Here is a 16,714-nt window from a genome sequence, read left to right as displayed (position 1 = left end):
CACATAATTTTGTGTTTAGTTTGGATAAATAGGTATATATAATATTAATTCTCATGGCTAGAATAGGAATTCACTTTTAAGTGGTAAGAGCCTGTAGCAATCAAGTTGCTGTGGGATAACTGACAAAACATTCAATGAAAAATACCAAGAAAGGAAGGACAATCTCCGATTCAGTTGCCCAGAACAGAATTTTTATAAACTGTGCAAATGTTTAATGTAAATGGTGATACCTGCAGAGCAGACAAAGAAGAGAATGTATCAGTGGGACAGGTCAAAAAAAAAACTTGAAATTTTTGGTGCCTAACACTAATGGTCCACTTGTAGGAAACCCCATATGATATATGAATGTCTTTTTTTTATATTAAAATGTGTTGTCTATTTAATAAGTTAATTAAAAGGCAGATCAAAACACCGCTGTTTATTTGCTTTTTCCACATACAGTTAACATTTCCTTAAAGTGTGTAAGTAGCTTTGCAAATGTGAAGTACTAGACATTTTCACTTGTTTTTAAGACCTAATTCCATTCCATGAATTGTCACTTAGCCACTGTTAAAAAAAGAAAAAGAAAAAAAAGTACTGTCTTGGTAAAAGGTCACTGTTACCTGGACTCAGTGTATACTGCCTGTTTGCAATCTGTTATAGCAGTGTCTTTTATACAAATAGTAGAGCTAGGAAATGTGATGTCACTTTTCAATTACAAGAAATATGGATTTTTAATCCAAAAATATATATTATACACTCTGTATAGTTAACCAGAGTTCAGAACAAGTGGTAACCTTTCTCTTAATTTAACTCATTATGTGCCTTCTTTGGTCATTAAAAAAACACACATACATTAAGTATATTTTAAATATAAGTTATTTCTTTGTGAACGCTAATCTTCAGCCCTTACCAAAAACAAACAAACAAAAAATGACAGAGGCGCCTCTTGCACTACTTACTATCAATAAAATTTTAAATGTTTTTTTAAACATTTTTTTAAAGCTTGCATTAAAGTAAATCTGAAACAAAAGTTTAAACAAACTAGCCAAGACACTAATTTTTATGTATAATCACAGTGTTTTATACCTATCTTTACTGAGTAAAAATAGTTATGCTTAAGTCGTACACCAAAAGAATTTTTTCCCCTTGCAGTGTTTTGGGATTTGAAAATAATGGTTTACTCAAAGAACCTATTATTTTCTCTACTGAGGAACCCAATGTAGAACTTGCACTGATGTTTTTATTACTGCCTTTATAAGAATCTGTAGGTATCTAAATGTTAAGGCATGTATGATCTTTGATAAAGTATTCTTTTATCTTTTCAAATTAATGTTGTGTAAAAGTTTCAATATCTTGCCTTAAATTGGTTGACTGTTCTTTCTAGGATTCATGTGGCATTTAAAAAAGAAAACATTAAATTTGATACTTAGACTTCAGATCAAAAAGGAATCAAGCCCCACTAGCATAATCCATGGATTTACTTACATGCTGTTTGACTAGCAATGCAAATATGAATAAATGTGGCAGTTAGTCTCATCTGTAAGAACCAAATACTTTAATTATGTTAAGGTAGTTAATAAAGATGTATAATATTTTTATTAATACCTTGAATATATTCAGTGGATTGAATGTGACTTTATAACTGTACTACAATTGTATTAAAATACTTCTGGAACAAAGGAACTCTGCTATCATTTCTTTTTTTTTTTAAGATTTTTTTTTTTTTTTTGATGTGGACCATTTTTAAAGTCTTTATGGAATTTGTTACATTATTGCTTCTGTTTTGTGTTTTGGTTTTTTGGCCACGAGGCATGTGGGATCTTGGCTCCCTGACCAGGGATCAAACCCACACCTCCTACATTGGAAGGCAAAGTCTTAACCACTGGACCACCAGGGAAGTCCCCATGCTATGATTTCTTTCCTCATCCACATATTAACATTTTTGGTTCCAAACTTTGATATGAGCTCACTGTTGCTGTTCTTTGCATCCAACCCAGGAGTTTATTAGATTCAGATAATCCTGAATTTCAGAACTGGCCTGTGATCTGCCCCTAAAAATGTCCAAATAGAGTGTCTGACTTCTAAGTGTGGTTCTTGGAAGGTCTGGATTGCCACTTTGTTAGAGCCCCATCACCATTTCATAGAAGTGAAATGCTTCTGTGAGTATGGTCCCTGGCCTTTGGTAATTTACTTAAATATTAAGTATGTTTATAGCATGGCTATTACTATACTGTCTTCAGAACAGAGAATGTAGATTCTTAATACCATACCTCCATCCTGGAATGATACCAGTGAGGTTGTGGTTCTCTGATCCTAGAGATAACATGTAAAAGGGTCAGAGACCATGAAAGAGCAATAACTTAATTAGAGCCAGTTTCTTTGGTTGATAAACTCAGTTTGTGTCAGAAACAAAACAACTGTATTTTACCCTTACTGTTTTGAAACACTTTATCACGCAAATTTTAGACAAAGTTAGACAACAGTATAATGAACTCCATGAATGAATCCTGTCACACACCTTCAACAGTTATTACCTTAGGGCTAATCTTGTTTGATCTATATTAATGATGATGTGCCTAGGTGTAGATATCTTTATTTTTTTCTATTTAGGATTCTTAAATCTATGGATCAGTAACTTTCTTCAGTTCTGAATAATTTTTTATGACTTCTTTTCCAATTCACTACTTCTTTCTTCAACTGTTTAACCCATTCATTGAGTTTTTAATTTGGGTTATTGTATTTTTCACTTCTATTTGGGGTTTTTTTCTGTTTATTTGAATCATGATCTAGCAAAGACACAAGACTGCCAGGATCAGTGTGGAAAGAATAGTTCTTTTTCAACAAATGGGGCTGAGACAATTAGATAACCACATGCAAAAAAGTGAAGTAGGACTCTTACAACATATACAAAAATTAATTCAAAATGGATCAAAGACCTAAACATAACTAAAATTATAAAACTCTTAGAAGAAAACATAGGTGTACATCTTTGTAACCTAGAATTAGGGTTTCTTTTCTTATGTCACAAAAAGCACAAGCAACAACAGAAAAATAGATTGGTTTTCATCAAAATTAAAAACTGTGCATCAAGGACACTATTAATAAAGTAAAAAGACAACTCACAGAATGGGAGAGAATATTCACATATACCTGATAAGGACCTGGTATCTGGAATACATAAAGCACTCTTAAAATTCAAGAGAAAGCAAACTCAATTTTTAAATGGGCAAAGGACTTTTGAACAGACGTTATTCCAGAATGGCCGACAATCACATGAAAAGATGCTCAATATCTCAGTCATTAGGGAAATACAAAACTACGTTGAGATACCAATTCACACCCACTAGGATAGCTAGAATTTAAAAAGTGTGAGGATATGGAGAAATTGGTGCCCTCATACACTGCTGGTAGGAATATAAAATGGTGCCAGCTGCTGTGGAAAACGCTGGCAGTTCTCAAAAAGTTAAACATAGCTTCCCTGGTGGTGCAGTGGTTAAGAATCCGCCTGCCAATGCAGGGGACACAGGTTCGACCCCTGGTCCGGGAAGATCCCACATGCCGCGGAGCAACTAAGCCCGTGAGCCACAACTGCTGGAGCCTACGTGCCACAATTACTGAAGCCTGCGCGTGTAGAGCCCGTGCTCTGCCACAAGAGAAGTCACTGCAATGAGAAGCCCGCGCACTGCAAGGAAGAGTAGTCCCCACTCGCCGCAACTAGAGAAAGCCCGCGCGCAGCAACGAAGACCCAACGCAGCCAAAAATAACATACATACATACAAACAAACATAGTTACCCCTATGACCCAGCAATTCATATGGTATGTAATCTCCAAGAGAACTGAAAACAGGTACTCAAATACTTGTGCACAAATGTTCATAGCAGCATTATTCATAGTGGTCAAATAGAAACAAGCCAAATATCCATCAACTGATGAATGGATAAAACAAAATGTGGTATATCCCTACGATGAAATATTATTCAGCCACTAAAAGATATGGAGCATTGATACATACTACAACATGGATGAACCTTAAAAACATGCTAATGGAAGAAACAACATATAAAAAGCCAAATATTGTATGATTTAATTTATATGAAAAGTCCAGAATAGGCAAATCCAAGGAGACAGAAAGCAGATTAGTGGTTGCCAGGGACTGTGGGGGACGGGATACTGAAGAGTGATTGCTTAAAGAACAGAAAGCTTTTATTTATTTATTTTTTTATTTATTTATTTTTTTATTTTTTATTTTTTTTTTTTTTTGCGGTCCACGGGCCTCTCACTGTTGTGGCTTTTCCCGTTGCGGAGCACAGGCTCCAGACGCGCAGGCTCAGCGGCCATGGCTCACGGGCCCAGCCACTCCACGGCATGTGGGATCTTCCCGGACCGGGGCACGAACCCGCGTCCCCTGCATCGGCAGGCGGACTCTCAACCATTGCGCCACCAGGGAAGCCCAGAAAGCTTTTTTTTAGATTTATTTTTTATTGAAGTATAGTTGAATTACAATGTTAATTATTGTACAGCAAAGTGATTCAGTTATACATATACATATATATATATATATACATTCTTTTTCATATTCTTTTCCATTATAGTTTATCACAGGATATTGACTATAGTTCCCTGTACTATACAGTAGGACCTTGTTGTTTATCCATTTTATATATACCAGTTTGCATCTGTTAATCCCAAACTCCCACTCCTATCCTCCCCCTTGGCAGCCACCAGTCTATTCTCTGTGTCCCTGATTCTGTTTCATAGATAGGTTAATTTGTGTCATATTTTAGATTCCACATACAAGTGATATCATATGGTATTTGTCTAGAATAGAAAGCTTTTTAAAAAAAATTTATTTTTTTGGCTGCGTTGGGTCTTCGTTGCTGCGCGCGGGCTCTCCTCTGGTTGCAGCAAGACGGGTCTACTCTTCGTTGGGGTGTGCGGGCTTCTCATTGTGGTGGCTTCTCTTGTTGCGGAGCACAGGCTGTAGGTGCGCAGGCTTCAGTAGCTGTAGCACGCGGGCTCTAGAGTGCAGGCTCAGTAGTTGTGGCGCACGGGCTTAGTTGCTCTGCGGCATGTGGGATCTTCCCGGACCAGGGCTCGAACTCACGTCCCCTGCATTGGCAGGTGGATTCTTAACCACTGTGCCACCAGGGAAGCCCAGAAAGCTTTTTAATGAAAATTCCTGGAATTAGTGGTGATGGTTGCACAACACTGTAAATGTGCTAAAAGGCACTGGATTATACACTTTAAAATGGTTACTATAGTGGATTTTATGGTGTGTGAATTTTACCTCAATAAAATGTTTAGAAGCTCATACAATCAATTTTTAGAAACCATTTGATCATGGAACCTCTGCCTTTAATAAATGTGTTAACACTGACTATTTTTTTAAATAGTGAAATTATAATTTCCCCTTTTTTGTCTTTGAAAAATCAGAAGGTTTTAATTAACAAAAAGTTCTCCAAAAAGCATGCCACATTTAAAGGCAATAGAAGGTAAATATCATTTAATTAAAATTTATACACATCATATTTTATCTTTATTATTACTGAATATGCAAACATGACCAGATAAAGAATTGAAAACTAGTGGAGGGCTTAAACATGACTAAAACAAAAAAACCCTGAAATAATAGTTATAATTCCTATACCATGAATAAATATTTGAGTCAACATTCCTATATCCTTATTAGAAAAGTTGTATGGTCTTTTTAACAACTGATTTTTTTTAATGATTTTTTTTAAACCAGAGTGGTATTCTCAAAACAATCCAGTACTAGTATTGGTTATATCACAGATATCCTTCAAATCATTCTACTACAAGACATAAGTGTGATAAGTTAGCAGGCTGAGGGCAAATCATTCTGGCAGTGCTTGAGTACTCAAAAACCTCATGTATAACTAAGAAAGTGATTTGATCCAAATCACACACAGATGTATGGTAATCCAGGTCTAGACTGCCAAATCTTACTCTTCCCACTATGCCTCCTGAAATAAAGTTTGTAGTCTACACATCTTCATGAGGAAAAAATTACTTCTTTAGATTCATTCTTTCAAAATATTTTTGACTGCCTAGTTAGGCACTGTTCTTGGTGCTGGAGGTGAAAGCAATGAACAATCTAAGAGTTCAGATTTATTGGAGGCAGACAACCAAACAAGCAACTAGAAAGGAAAAATGAAAGCACAAAAACAAACATACAGATCAATGGAACAGAACAGAGAGCCCAGAAATAAACCCACACACCTACAGTCAATCTTCGACAAAGGAGGGAAGAATGTACAATGGAGAAGAGTCTCTTCAGCAAGTGGTGTTGGGAAAGCTGGACAGCTGCATGTAAATCAGTGAAGTTAGAATACACCCTCACACTGTACACAAAAATTCAAAATGGCTTAAAGACTTACATATCAGACATGACACCATAAAACTCCTAGAAGAGAACATAGGCAAAACATTCTCTGACATAAATCATAGCAGTGTTTTCTTAGGTCAGTCTCCCAAGGCAATAGAAATAAACAAATGGGACCTAATCAAACATAAGCTCTTGCATAGCAAAGGAAACCATAAACCAAATCAAAAGACAACCTATGGGAGAAAATATTTGCAAATGATGCAGCCAACACGGGCTTAATTTCCAAAATATACAAACAGCTCATACAACTCTAACGAAAACAAACGGTCCAATCAAAAAATGGGCAGAAGGGGCTTCCCTGGTGGCGCAGTGGTTGAGAGTCCGCCTGCTGATGCAGGGGACACGGGTTCATGCCCCGGTCTGGGAAGATCCCACATGCCGCCGAGCGGCTGGGCCCGTGAGCCATGGCCGCTGAGCCTGCGCGTCCGGAGCCTGTGCTCCGCAACGGGAGAGGCCACAACAGTGAGAGGCCCGCGTACCGAAAAAAAAAAAAAAAAAAAAAAAAATGGGCAGAAGACCTAAACAGACATTTCTCCAAAGAAGACATGCAGATGGCCAACAGGCACATGAAAAGATGCTCAAAACCACTAATTTTTTTTTTTTTTTTTTTTTTTTTTTGCGGTACGTGGGCCTCTCACCGTTGTGGCCTCTCCCGTTGCAGAGCACAGGCTCCGGACGCACAGGCTCAGCGGCCATGGCTCACGGGCCCAGCCGCTCCGCGGCATGTGGGATCTTCCCACACCGGGGCATGAACCCGTGTCCCCTGCATCAGCAGGCGGACTCTCAACCACTGTGCCACCAGGGAAGCCCAAAACCACTAATTATTAAAGAAATGCATATTAAAACTATTAAGTATCACTTCACATCGGTTAGAATAGCCAACATCAAAAAGTCTACAAATAAAACATGCTGGAGAGGGTGCGGAGAAAAGGGATTCCTCCCAAACTGTTGATAGGAATGTAAATTGGTGCAGCCACTATGGAAAACAGGATGGAGGTTCCTTAAAAAATTAAAAATAGAGTTACCGTATGATCAGCAATCCCACTCCCGGGCATATATCCGGAAAAGACAAAAGCTCTAATTTGAAAAGATACATGCATCCTAATGTTCATAGTGGCACTATTTACAGTAGCCAAGACATGGAAGCAACCTAAGTGTCCATCAACAGATGAATGGATAAAGATGTTTTTATATCTATATATATATATCTATATATGCAATCGAATGTTAGCCATAAAAAAGAATGAAATAATGCCATTTCAGCAACATGGATGGACCCAGAGATTATCATACTAAGTCAGACAGAAAGACAAATATTACATGGTATCACTTTTATGTGGAATCTAAAAAATAGTACAAATGAACTTATTTACAAAACAGAAACACAGACATAGAAAACAAACATGGTTACCAATAGCGAAGGCAGAGGGAAGGAGTATGGGATTTTAAAAATAAATAAATAAAGGAAAATGGCAGAGACTATGTGTTATGAGGATAACCAATAGGATACTGTGTTGGGAGGGAAAAGAACTACTTTAAAGGGAATGGTTTTCCTCAGGGAGGGCCTCATTGAGATGACATAGAGGCCAGGATCTGACTTCTCTGTAGTCAGTGACCCCTCCCCTGAAAGATTAGCATTAGAAATAAGAAATGTTACTCTTGGCTAGGAGGCAGCCACTACCATTACTTCCAACGTAGCACTTATCACCATGGTATTGTACCTGCGAATTTTTTGTATGTATGTATTTTTCTGGCTCCGCGGCGCAGCTTGTGAGATCTTAGCTCCACGACCAGGTACCAAACCCAGGCCCTTGGTAGTGAGGGGGCGGTGTCCTAACCACTGGACCACCAGGGAATTCCCCCATGTGAATGTTTTAATGGCAGGGACAGACTTTGAGGTATCCAGTGCCAAGGCAAGGCCTGGCACTGGTGAGTGGATGAACAATTGTGTAGGGCTGAACTCCTGACGCCCAAATTCGCTGGGCGGCGGGGGCGCAGATAACGGCCTTCTTTAAGGGCGGGGACCAAGTCTACCAACCTCTGCAGCCGTATCTGTTCCATTCGCACTCCCAGTCCGGCTTCCGAACCTGAAACACCTCGGCGCAAAAGCACTTCTAACGGGCCCACAGCCCAGGCTGGAGGCAGACCCTTTTTCCCCCCTCTCTAGCCTAGCACCGCCTCAAACACCGATGCATGCCGGGATGTGTAGTCCACGTTGAAGTGCTTTTCGGGATATGTAGTCAGGCGGTCGCCGGGAAACACGCCGCGCAGCTCCGCCTCCTGCCGGCGAGGAAGCGAGGACGTGTGAGGTCACTTCCGGCGTGCAGGGCGGCTTCCTACGGCGCTCCAACCCTTTCACTCCTTTTCGCTACCACACCGCCGCCATCATGGGTCGCATGCATGCTCCTGGGTGAGCTTGGGTTTGTGAACGGGTTGCTAGGGCTGGGCCCGGGGATGGGGGGGAAAGAGGGAGTGTGGGCAGCGGGTCGAGGGGGTTAGCTTCTGGGCTGCTATGGCAGCCATCCTAACCCCGAGACTGCTTCTCCCCAGGAAGGGCCTGTCCCAGTCGGCTTTACCCTACCGCCGCAGCGTCCCCACCGTAAGTAGCGCGCGGGATCGGGGAGAGGCCGGGAGGGGGTGCCATTCGTTGCTTGGGGGAAGCGGCGCGGGGATGGGGACCACATGTGCATGAGGAGCGCGGTTTTTTTGTTTGTTTGTTTGCGGTACGCGGGCCTCACTGCTGCGGCCTCTCCCGTTGCGGAGCACAGGCTCCGGACGCGCAGGCTCAGCGGCCATGGCTCAAGGGCCTAGCCGCTCCGCGGCATGTGGAATCCTCCCAGACCGGGGCACGAACCCGTGTCCCCTGCATCGGCAGGCGGACTCCCAACCACTGCGCCACCGGGAAAGCCCAGGAGCGCGGTTTTGAAGCTGGAGGGGACTGCTGTGTTTCGGTTCCATCCCTGGTTTCTCGTCTTAAAGCCGCTTTCTTTACCATTAACAGTGGCTGAAACTGACGTCTGACGACGTGAAGGAGCAGATCTACAAACTGGCCAAGAAGGGCCTGACCCCCTCGCAAATAGGTGAGTGTTTTTGTTTAATGCAGCCCCTTCCGCTTGCCCTCGTGTAACCTGCTGAAGAAGACTCGGGGGGTCAATGTCTCACACGTGGCTTGAAAATCTTTTGCTCGTTTTCCTTGCTTTACTGTTGATGACCGAGGCCTAGTCTTCATTTGCTGAACTCTCAGGTTCTTGCTTGGAAGACGGTAAAGTGAGTAAAATGTGCTCCAAAATTTAATGAGTATTTTCTTTGGGCTAGGCACTCTCCTAGGTGCATGGTTCTAAGCACTTTACATATGCTGACGTTGTGTAATTCTGACAGCCATACTTTCAAATAAATACTAGTTTTCTTTAAGTTGAGGAAACTGAGGCACATTGCAGCTGTGTAACACGCCCCAAATCACACAGGTGTTAATGGAAGAGTTGGGATTGGCTACTCAGAGAGCTCATCACTTTCTCACAGTTAGATGTGGTTTGAACCTCAGCTGTGTGTGACTTTGTGCAAATGGCTTCATTCAGTGAATGTTTGCCTGCTGTGTGATTCTGGATCCTGAGAATAAAGTAATCATAAAAAGGGCAACTTAGTCTTCTGGAGTTTACAGACTAGTGGAGGTATTGCACACAATAGGAGATACATAATATAATAGACTGTCAAGTAGTCAGATGGTGCTGTTTTGAAGAATATCCTTGATTCCTTTGGTGGCCTGTAATCCAACAGCTCCCTATGATGATGGTCTTACAGCATTCGCAGTTTCCACCAGAAGGGTTTTCCTTAGTGTTGGGTAAACCTTCCTTGGCTGTCTGAGTGAGCTTTGCACGCAGTCTAACGTCGGTGTCTGATGTATAAAAGTAAGCCTTGTTTTACAGATGGGAAACTTGGAAAATGACTTGATCTCAGAGCCTTGACGTCACATGCTCCAATTTGTATGTTTGGTGTGGGAATTTATATTATTCCCTTTTCAGGTGTAATCCTGAGAGACTCACATGGTGTTGCACAAGTACGTTTTGTGACAGGCAATAAAATCTTGAGAATTCTTAAGTCCAAAGGACTTGCTCCTGATCTTCCTGAGGATCTCTATCATTTAATTAAGAAAGCTGTTGCTGTTCGAAAGCATCTCGAGAGAAACAGAAAGGTAAGAGAAGAGGACTATTTGTACTAATTCATTTCAGTAAAATATAATGCATGTGATTTGAATTACCCAAGGTGGGTTAGGGCACAAACAAGTCATACTGTTTGCTTTGAAATAAGAGTTCCACCGGAAGAGATTTGCAGGGGGAGCTTTGGCTCCCTAAATTCCCTTAAGGACTTAATCTAGCCACATGAACCCTAGCCTGTGGTTCTGTTAAGGGACACTGGGTAACTTCTCATTAAAGTACGTGGTGTCTATACATTCTACTGTTAAAATAATGTTTAGTTTTGAATGGTTTTACTGAATTCTGTCAATTTTTATTTTTAGGATAAAGATGCCAAATTCCGTCTGATTCTGATTGAGAGCCGTATTCACCGGTTGGCTCGATATTACAAGACCAAACGAGTCCTCCCCCCCAATTGGAAATAGTAAGTATTGACCCCTTTTGTTAACAAGAACAGGAGTTGGCCAGATATTAAATAGTAATAATTATAGTAAAAGGTCTGACAGTAAGTGTGTTAGACTGTGGCTCTATGGTTAACTACTCTTTCAACTCTGATTATAGCAAGAAACCAGCCATAGACAATACATAAACAGGTGGACATGGCTGTGCTCCACTGAAACTATTTACAAAGACAAAGGGCCATGATTCTGTAGACCACTGATTTAGAACACAAGCAAGCCCTTTGAAATAGCTTTTAGATTGTGGGTAAAGTTTCAGTTCTTACTTCTGCTCCCAGGTGCTTATGTTGTCTTAATTTTTGCTTAGATTGCTCACTAATAATGACTAATTTCCAGACATTTGGAGTTTCCACCAGAAAGGTTTTTCCTTATGTTGGCCAGTTCTTTGGATGTTTAAGTGATCATCTTCATATTATTCTTGATCATAATGAACTGATTCAGGAACTGAGCTGTTTGGTGCATTTATATATTTGGGGTTTATTTTAGCTGTTAGGAAATAGCTCTCAGTTTTTGGAGATTCTTGGAATGAATATGGAGGACTTTCATTAATCTAGCTCTTCTCATCCCCGCCCCCTCCTTTTTTTTTTTCCTTTTCAGCGAGTCATCCACAGCCTCTGCCCTGGTTGCATAAATTTGTCTGTTGTACTCAAGCAATAAAATCATTGTTTAAGTAGAAACATGTTTTGTATTTCTTTCCGTAAAAAAATTCAGTGGTTTATGTGTTTATCTTTTTGACGTGGATGTGTGTTAGCAGAATTAGAACTGGGTGATTCCACAGGGAGAAATAAGATAGCATCTATCCATTACATCCCTTCACTGCTCAAACTAGTTGAGCAGTTTATAACTTCATGGTGATTTCTGTGTACAAAGTGGGTAGGTATTGGAAGAGACTAGGAGGTGGTGACTTACTGTTTTGATGTCATGGCAAAAATGTTTCTAAGTAATTTTGATACATTTGATGTATTTGAGGTAGATGGGTGATGTTATCTACATTGAAATATCAGAAATACACATGAAAGCGTCTGGAGGGGAGGGCATCTTTAGTATGGAGGGACTTTGGAAGCAATATTTGATCCCAGTCCTGTGGGTGAGGCTTAAAGATGAAGAAAGGCTTCAGGGAACAGGAAGAACTATGAGATGAGCTTAGCTCCCTGAGCCTTGCAACTTTTGGATAGGTTAGGACAAAATTTACTTAGCTGGTGTTGTCAGAATATTCATTTAATTAATTCTTAAAACCTAATGAGGTACATGGGTAACCCTGTTTGAAAGAGGCAAGTCTTGAACAGCTGGAGTGAGGTGTTCAAGGCTGTAAAACCAGTAAATGAGAAGCTGCACGTCTGGCTGGTTTACTCCTTCAGAATTCAGAAAATTCAAGCAAGCCATGTGTATGTACCACCTTTTTTCTAAGTGTTTATCATTTGAATAAATGTTTAATCTTTTTACTTAAGCTTTCCCCATGCAGTAAGCTTTCCCTAAGCAGTAATCAAGGTTGTGGTCGAAATCACACTCTCAGGCAAAGTCCCTTGTTTTCAAGAGACCAGTACGTAAGTAGCATTGATGTCCCTGTGGGATGCTGCTCTGGGGGCACAGACACCCCCTTCACTTCCCTTGTTCTTCAGGACACTGCGTATATTTGCCTCCCCAGCTCTGCTGGGTATGCAGCTCTCTGTGCTCTGCTGGGTGTGCAAACTGACTCAGCCCCACATCCTAATGGGCTCACAAATATGGGAAACAGGTGTGGAAATTTTACCCAATTCTTACATAGTGTTAGATGTAAGTTTCTAATCCCTGTGCTTTTGTGTTCAGGTCTTAAAAGTGGGTAACTCATAAACCAAGAAATAAATTTACTGTAATAAGGCAAACATCTCCAAGAGTGATGAACAAGTAAAACAAGGTAACAGCAAGATCCTTTGCAAACCCCAGGTAAGCTAGGCAAATGTTGGGTATTGATGGTTCTGGACCAAAAGCTAGTCAGTAGTACATGGAACATTTGATGTTTCCAAACATCTCTAGGTTTATTTTAATTAGGAGAAGTATTTACCTATTTATAATTTTGCCATCAAGCCAACAGAATTACTGCAAATACTAAATCGGACTACATACTGGGAGGTTTTTTTATACCTTAAAAAATAATATATTAATGTAAAAGCCATCTGCAGTCCTTTAGGCAGAGGGTTCAAACTTGGCTTTCAGAAACAGCCCTGCTACTCAAAGGCCGTGTGGTTTGGGGGTCAAATCTCAAGAATCTCTAAATTACTGTGAGGATCACATGATGTTCTTAATATGTGGCAGTAGTTGAACCTTTCAGAGAAAACCTTAAGTCTCTCCAGATCACTATATAATCGCCGACACTTTTTGGACATGGGCATCATCATATCATGCTGCATATATGATGATATACTGCATATATCATCCCATAATCTTTTTACTTGTTACGGGTTGTGGGAACTTAGTATTCCATAGACTGTACTCTAATTTGCCTAGTAGTTATCTTGAGATAAATTCCCAGAAATAGGATCTCTTGGTGTGTATATTTTATATTTTGTAAAACTGCCTATTTTTAAAATAACATTTTATTTTGGATTACACATGGGCAAGGGGTGTGGGGTGTGTGTGTGTGTTTTCCACTCATTTTTTTCAGGGCTTGGGACTGCTAAAGTCTTATGCAGGATCTTAGTTCCCCAACCAAGGATTGAACCCGTGCCCCCTGCATTGGGAGCCCGGAGTTGTAACCACTGGACCGCCAGCGAAGTCCCCAAACTGCCTTTCAAATGTGTACTGATAAGTACCCAAAAGGTGTATGAGAATGTCATTTCTTTATGTCCTTTGAAAATTGTTTTTGTTTATAAATCTTTGTTAAGAGAGACTGATATTCTGCTTTACCTCTTTGATGACTAATGAGTATCTTATGTTTACTTTTTGTGAATTGCCTATTTATGCTCTGTTCCAGTTTCTCTTTGGGACATTGTTATTAACCCTTTATCATGTGTTACAAATATTTTCCCCAGTTTATTCTGTCTTTTGATCTTGTTTATGGTACTTTTGCTATAGAAGTTTTAAGAACTTCATTGATACTATCCCTGATGTTTTTCCCTCATCATCTTTTTCTTTTTTAAATGGATTAGTCTGTTTAAATTAAAAAAATTTTTTTTCTGTTTCTCCCTTTTGTTAAATATAGTGTGGTCTGTCTTCATCTGTCTTCCAGACTTAGACAATCTTTCTTTTCAAAGAAAAGTTCCCATATGCTTTTTCTTTGTAACATCTATATTGATTGAGTTGGAAGCAGCATATGCATATAATTTGTCCGGATCTACCCATATGTGAGCTCTTAGTATCTGAAGGTTTCCTTCAACAACTGTTCTTTTCATTTAAAAATCATCTTTTCTTCAAGTGACACGTGTTCATCTTATTATTTTTTAACTGGAAGTTATGCATATATCTGGTTTTAAAAGTCGTGATTATTTTATGAGACTTATAACTAAAAACAGTGCCTTCTGTTTTGCAGCCTAAATCTAGGGCAACCACTTGCAACTCAGCTGTTTTTTTGACATGTAATATGCCTTCTTATTTTTAAATAACATGTTTTTTTAAAAAAATTGAGGTGAAATTTACATAAAACTCATCATTTAAAAGTGAACAATTCGGTGGCATCTAGTACATTGTGCAACCACCATCCTTACCTAGTTCCAAAACATTTTCATCACCCCAAAATAAAACACTGTACTCATAAAGCAGTTATGCCTCATTGTCCCCTCCCCCCAGCCCTGGCAACCACCAATCTGCTTTCTGTTCCTAAGGGTTTACCTATTCTGGATATTTCATATAAATGGAATCATACTATGTATGGCCTTTAATGTCTGGTTTTCACTTGGCATGATGTTTTGGGAGCTCGTTCACATTGTAGCATTTATCTATGTTATTCATTTTTATGGCTGAATAATATCCCACTGTATGTATATACCATAATTCGTTTATGCATTCATCAGTTGATGGATATTTGGATTGCTTCCACCTTTTGGCTGTTTTGAATAGTGATGTTATGAACATTGATGTGCATGTACTTGTTCTCAGTTCTTTTGGATGTATATGGAATTGTTCTAAGCACCATTCTTATACTGTGATTTCTTTTTTTTGTTTTTTTTGGTGGCAGTGCTGCATGGTTTGCGGGATCTCAGTTCCCTGACCAGGGATTGAACCAGGCCATGGTAGTGAAAACCCAGAATCCTAACCACTAGGCCACCAGGGAACTCCCTACTATGATTTCTTGATTTTTAGTTTATCTCTTTATCTGGATGTCTCATATAATGTTTATATAGAATATGTATAATTCTATACTTAACATTTCCTGTAAATACATATATTTACAGAAAATGTTAGTAATTAACTTGTTCTTCCATCTGCTTAGTGTTCTGTGTTCCTATCTCGATAATTCATCCCCAAATGTTGAACCATAGTTTAAATCTCAACATGTTCAATCAAGTTTACTTTTGTTCTCGTCTTTTGGTGATACCCCTCCCAGGGCACTCACCCGCTAGCTCCAACTCAGGTAAATTACTCTTCAGACCTATAGTTCTGGGGTCTCCTTTTGCCATCAATATGGGATTCTTTCTGCCTCCAGTGTCAGAGTCCCTATTTCCATATCATATATCTTCCTCTTGGTTTACGCCTTCCTTTTGGTGAAACATCCTCTGGTAGCTCCTGAAGAAAGAGCTCAATCCTTGAACCTCATTTCTTCCCTGTTTGTACCAAGTCCGAGGTAATTTCATCGAGTTTCTGGCTTTAAATGCTCTCTTTGATGTTAAGTACACTAAAATTCCTATCTCCAGCGCAGACCTTCTCTGAACTCCAGCTGTCTTAGATATGCAACCACTAATTCAGCATCCCCACTTGGATCTCTAATACGTATGTGGACTTTATTTATTCCCAAACTGAACTCTTTTGCAGCCCAAACCTGCTCTCTCCCAAGACATTTACGTCTTAATAAATGGCAACTTGATTTCATCCTCGGACCAAAAACCTGAATCAGCCTTGCCTTTTTTTCTCTTACACCCATATATCCACTTGGTCACCATATCCTCTTGGCTTGATCTTAACAACGTATCCCCAAATTTGACCACTTATCACCTCTACTACAAACACCCTAGTCTGAGTCACCTTCTCTTACCCTTAATATTGTAAAAGCCTCCTCCTAACTATTCTTTACCACCTGTGACTCCCCACCAAAGTTTACTGCATCCATCTAGAGTGAACTTTTAAAATCTAAGTCACACGGTGTCCCGCATGCTTAAAAACCTCCAGTGGTTTCCCATCTCCTTAAGAATAAAATCCTTATCTTGCCTTACAAGGGAGTATTAGGATCCTGGCAGGAAAACGGGTGGATGTCACACTGAAATTGAGGAATTTGGAGAGTGTGTACTAAAGGAACTCTTTACAGAGGTGCCAGTGGGGTTTAGGGAAGCCACAAGGCACGCTATCTGTGGTTTCCTGGAGCTGGCAACCCTGGAGAGGCATTAGGGACACCCACCCCCAAGCTGAAGTGCACAGGCAAACTCCAAGCTGCTGAAGGTCATCTGGGTAAAGATGACTCCTGCCCTCTGATTTCTTGTAGGTCCCTCCCATTGGCCAAATCTCATAGGAAGCCAGAGGTCAAGGGAGCTTGTTGATATGGGCCATAAAC

General features: G+C 40.1%; 1 protein-coding gene across 1 annotated transcript; it reads left to right on the top strand.

Annotated features, from left to right (window-relative positions):
* The first annotated feature begins 8,736 nt into the window (after positions 1-8,736).
* On the top strand, positions 8,737-11,714 carry RPS13 (ribosomal protein S13). The gene is made up of 6 exons (XM_079708932.1): positions 8,737-8,799; positions 8,940-8,988; positions 9,391-9,469; positions 10,409-10,578; positions 10,903-11,003; positions 11,635-11,714. Exons 1-6 carry the CDS (start codon positions 8,777-8,779, stop codon positions 11,666-11,668), a joined length of 456 nt encoding a protein of 151 aa, XP_079565058.1. The 5' UTR covers positions 8,737-8,776; the 3' UTR covers positions 11,669-11,714.
* Positions 11,715-16,714: the final 5,000 nt, after the last annotated feature.

The sequence above is a fragment of the Hyperoodon ampullatus genome, assembly GCF_949752795.1.
Source record: "Hyperoodon ampullatus genome assembly, chromosome: 7".
NCBI classification, from domain to species: Eukaryota; Metazoa; Chordata; class Mammalia; order Artiodactyla; family Ziphiidae; genus Hyperoodon; species Hyperoodon ampullatus.
The sequence above is the reverse complement of the archived record's forward strand: the minus strand, read 5'-3'. Positions and strand labels throughout refer to the sequence as shown.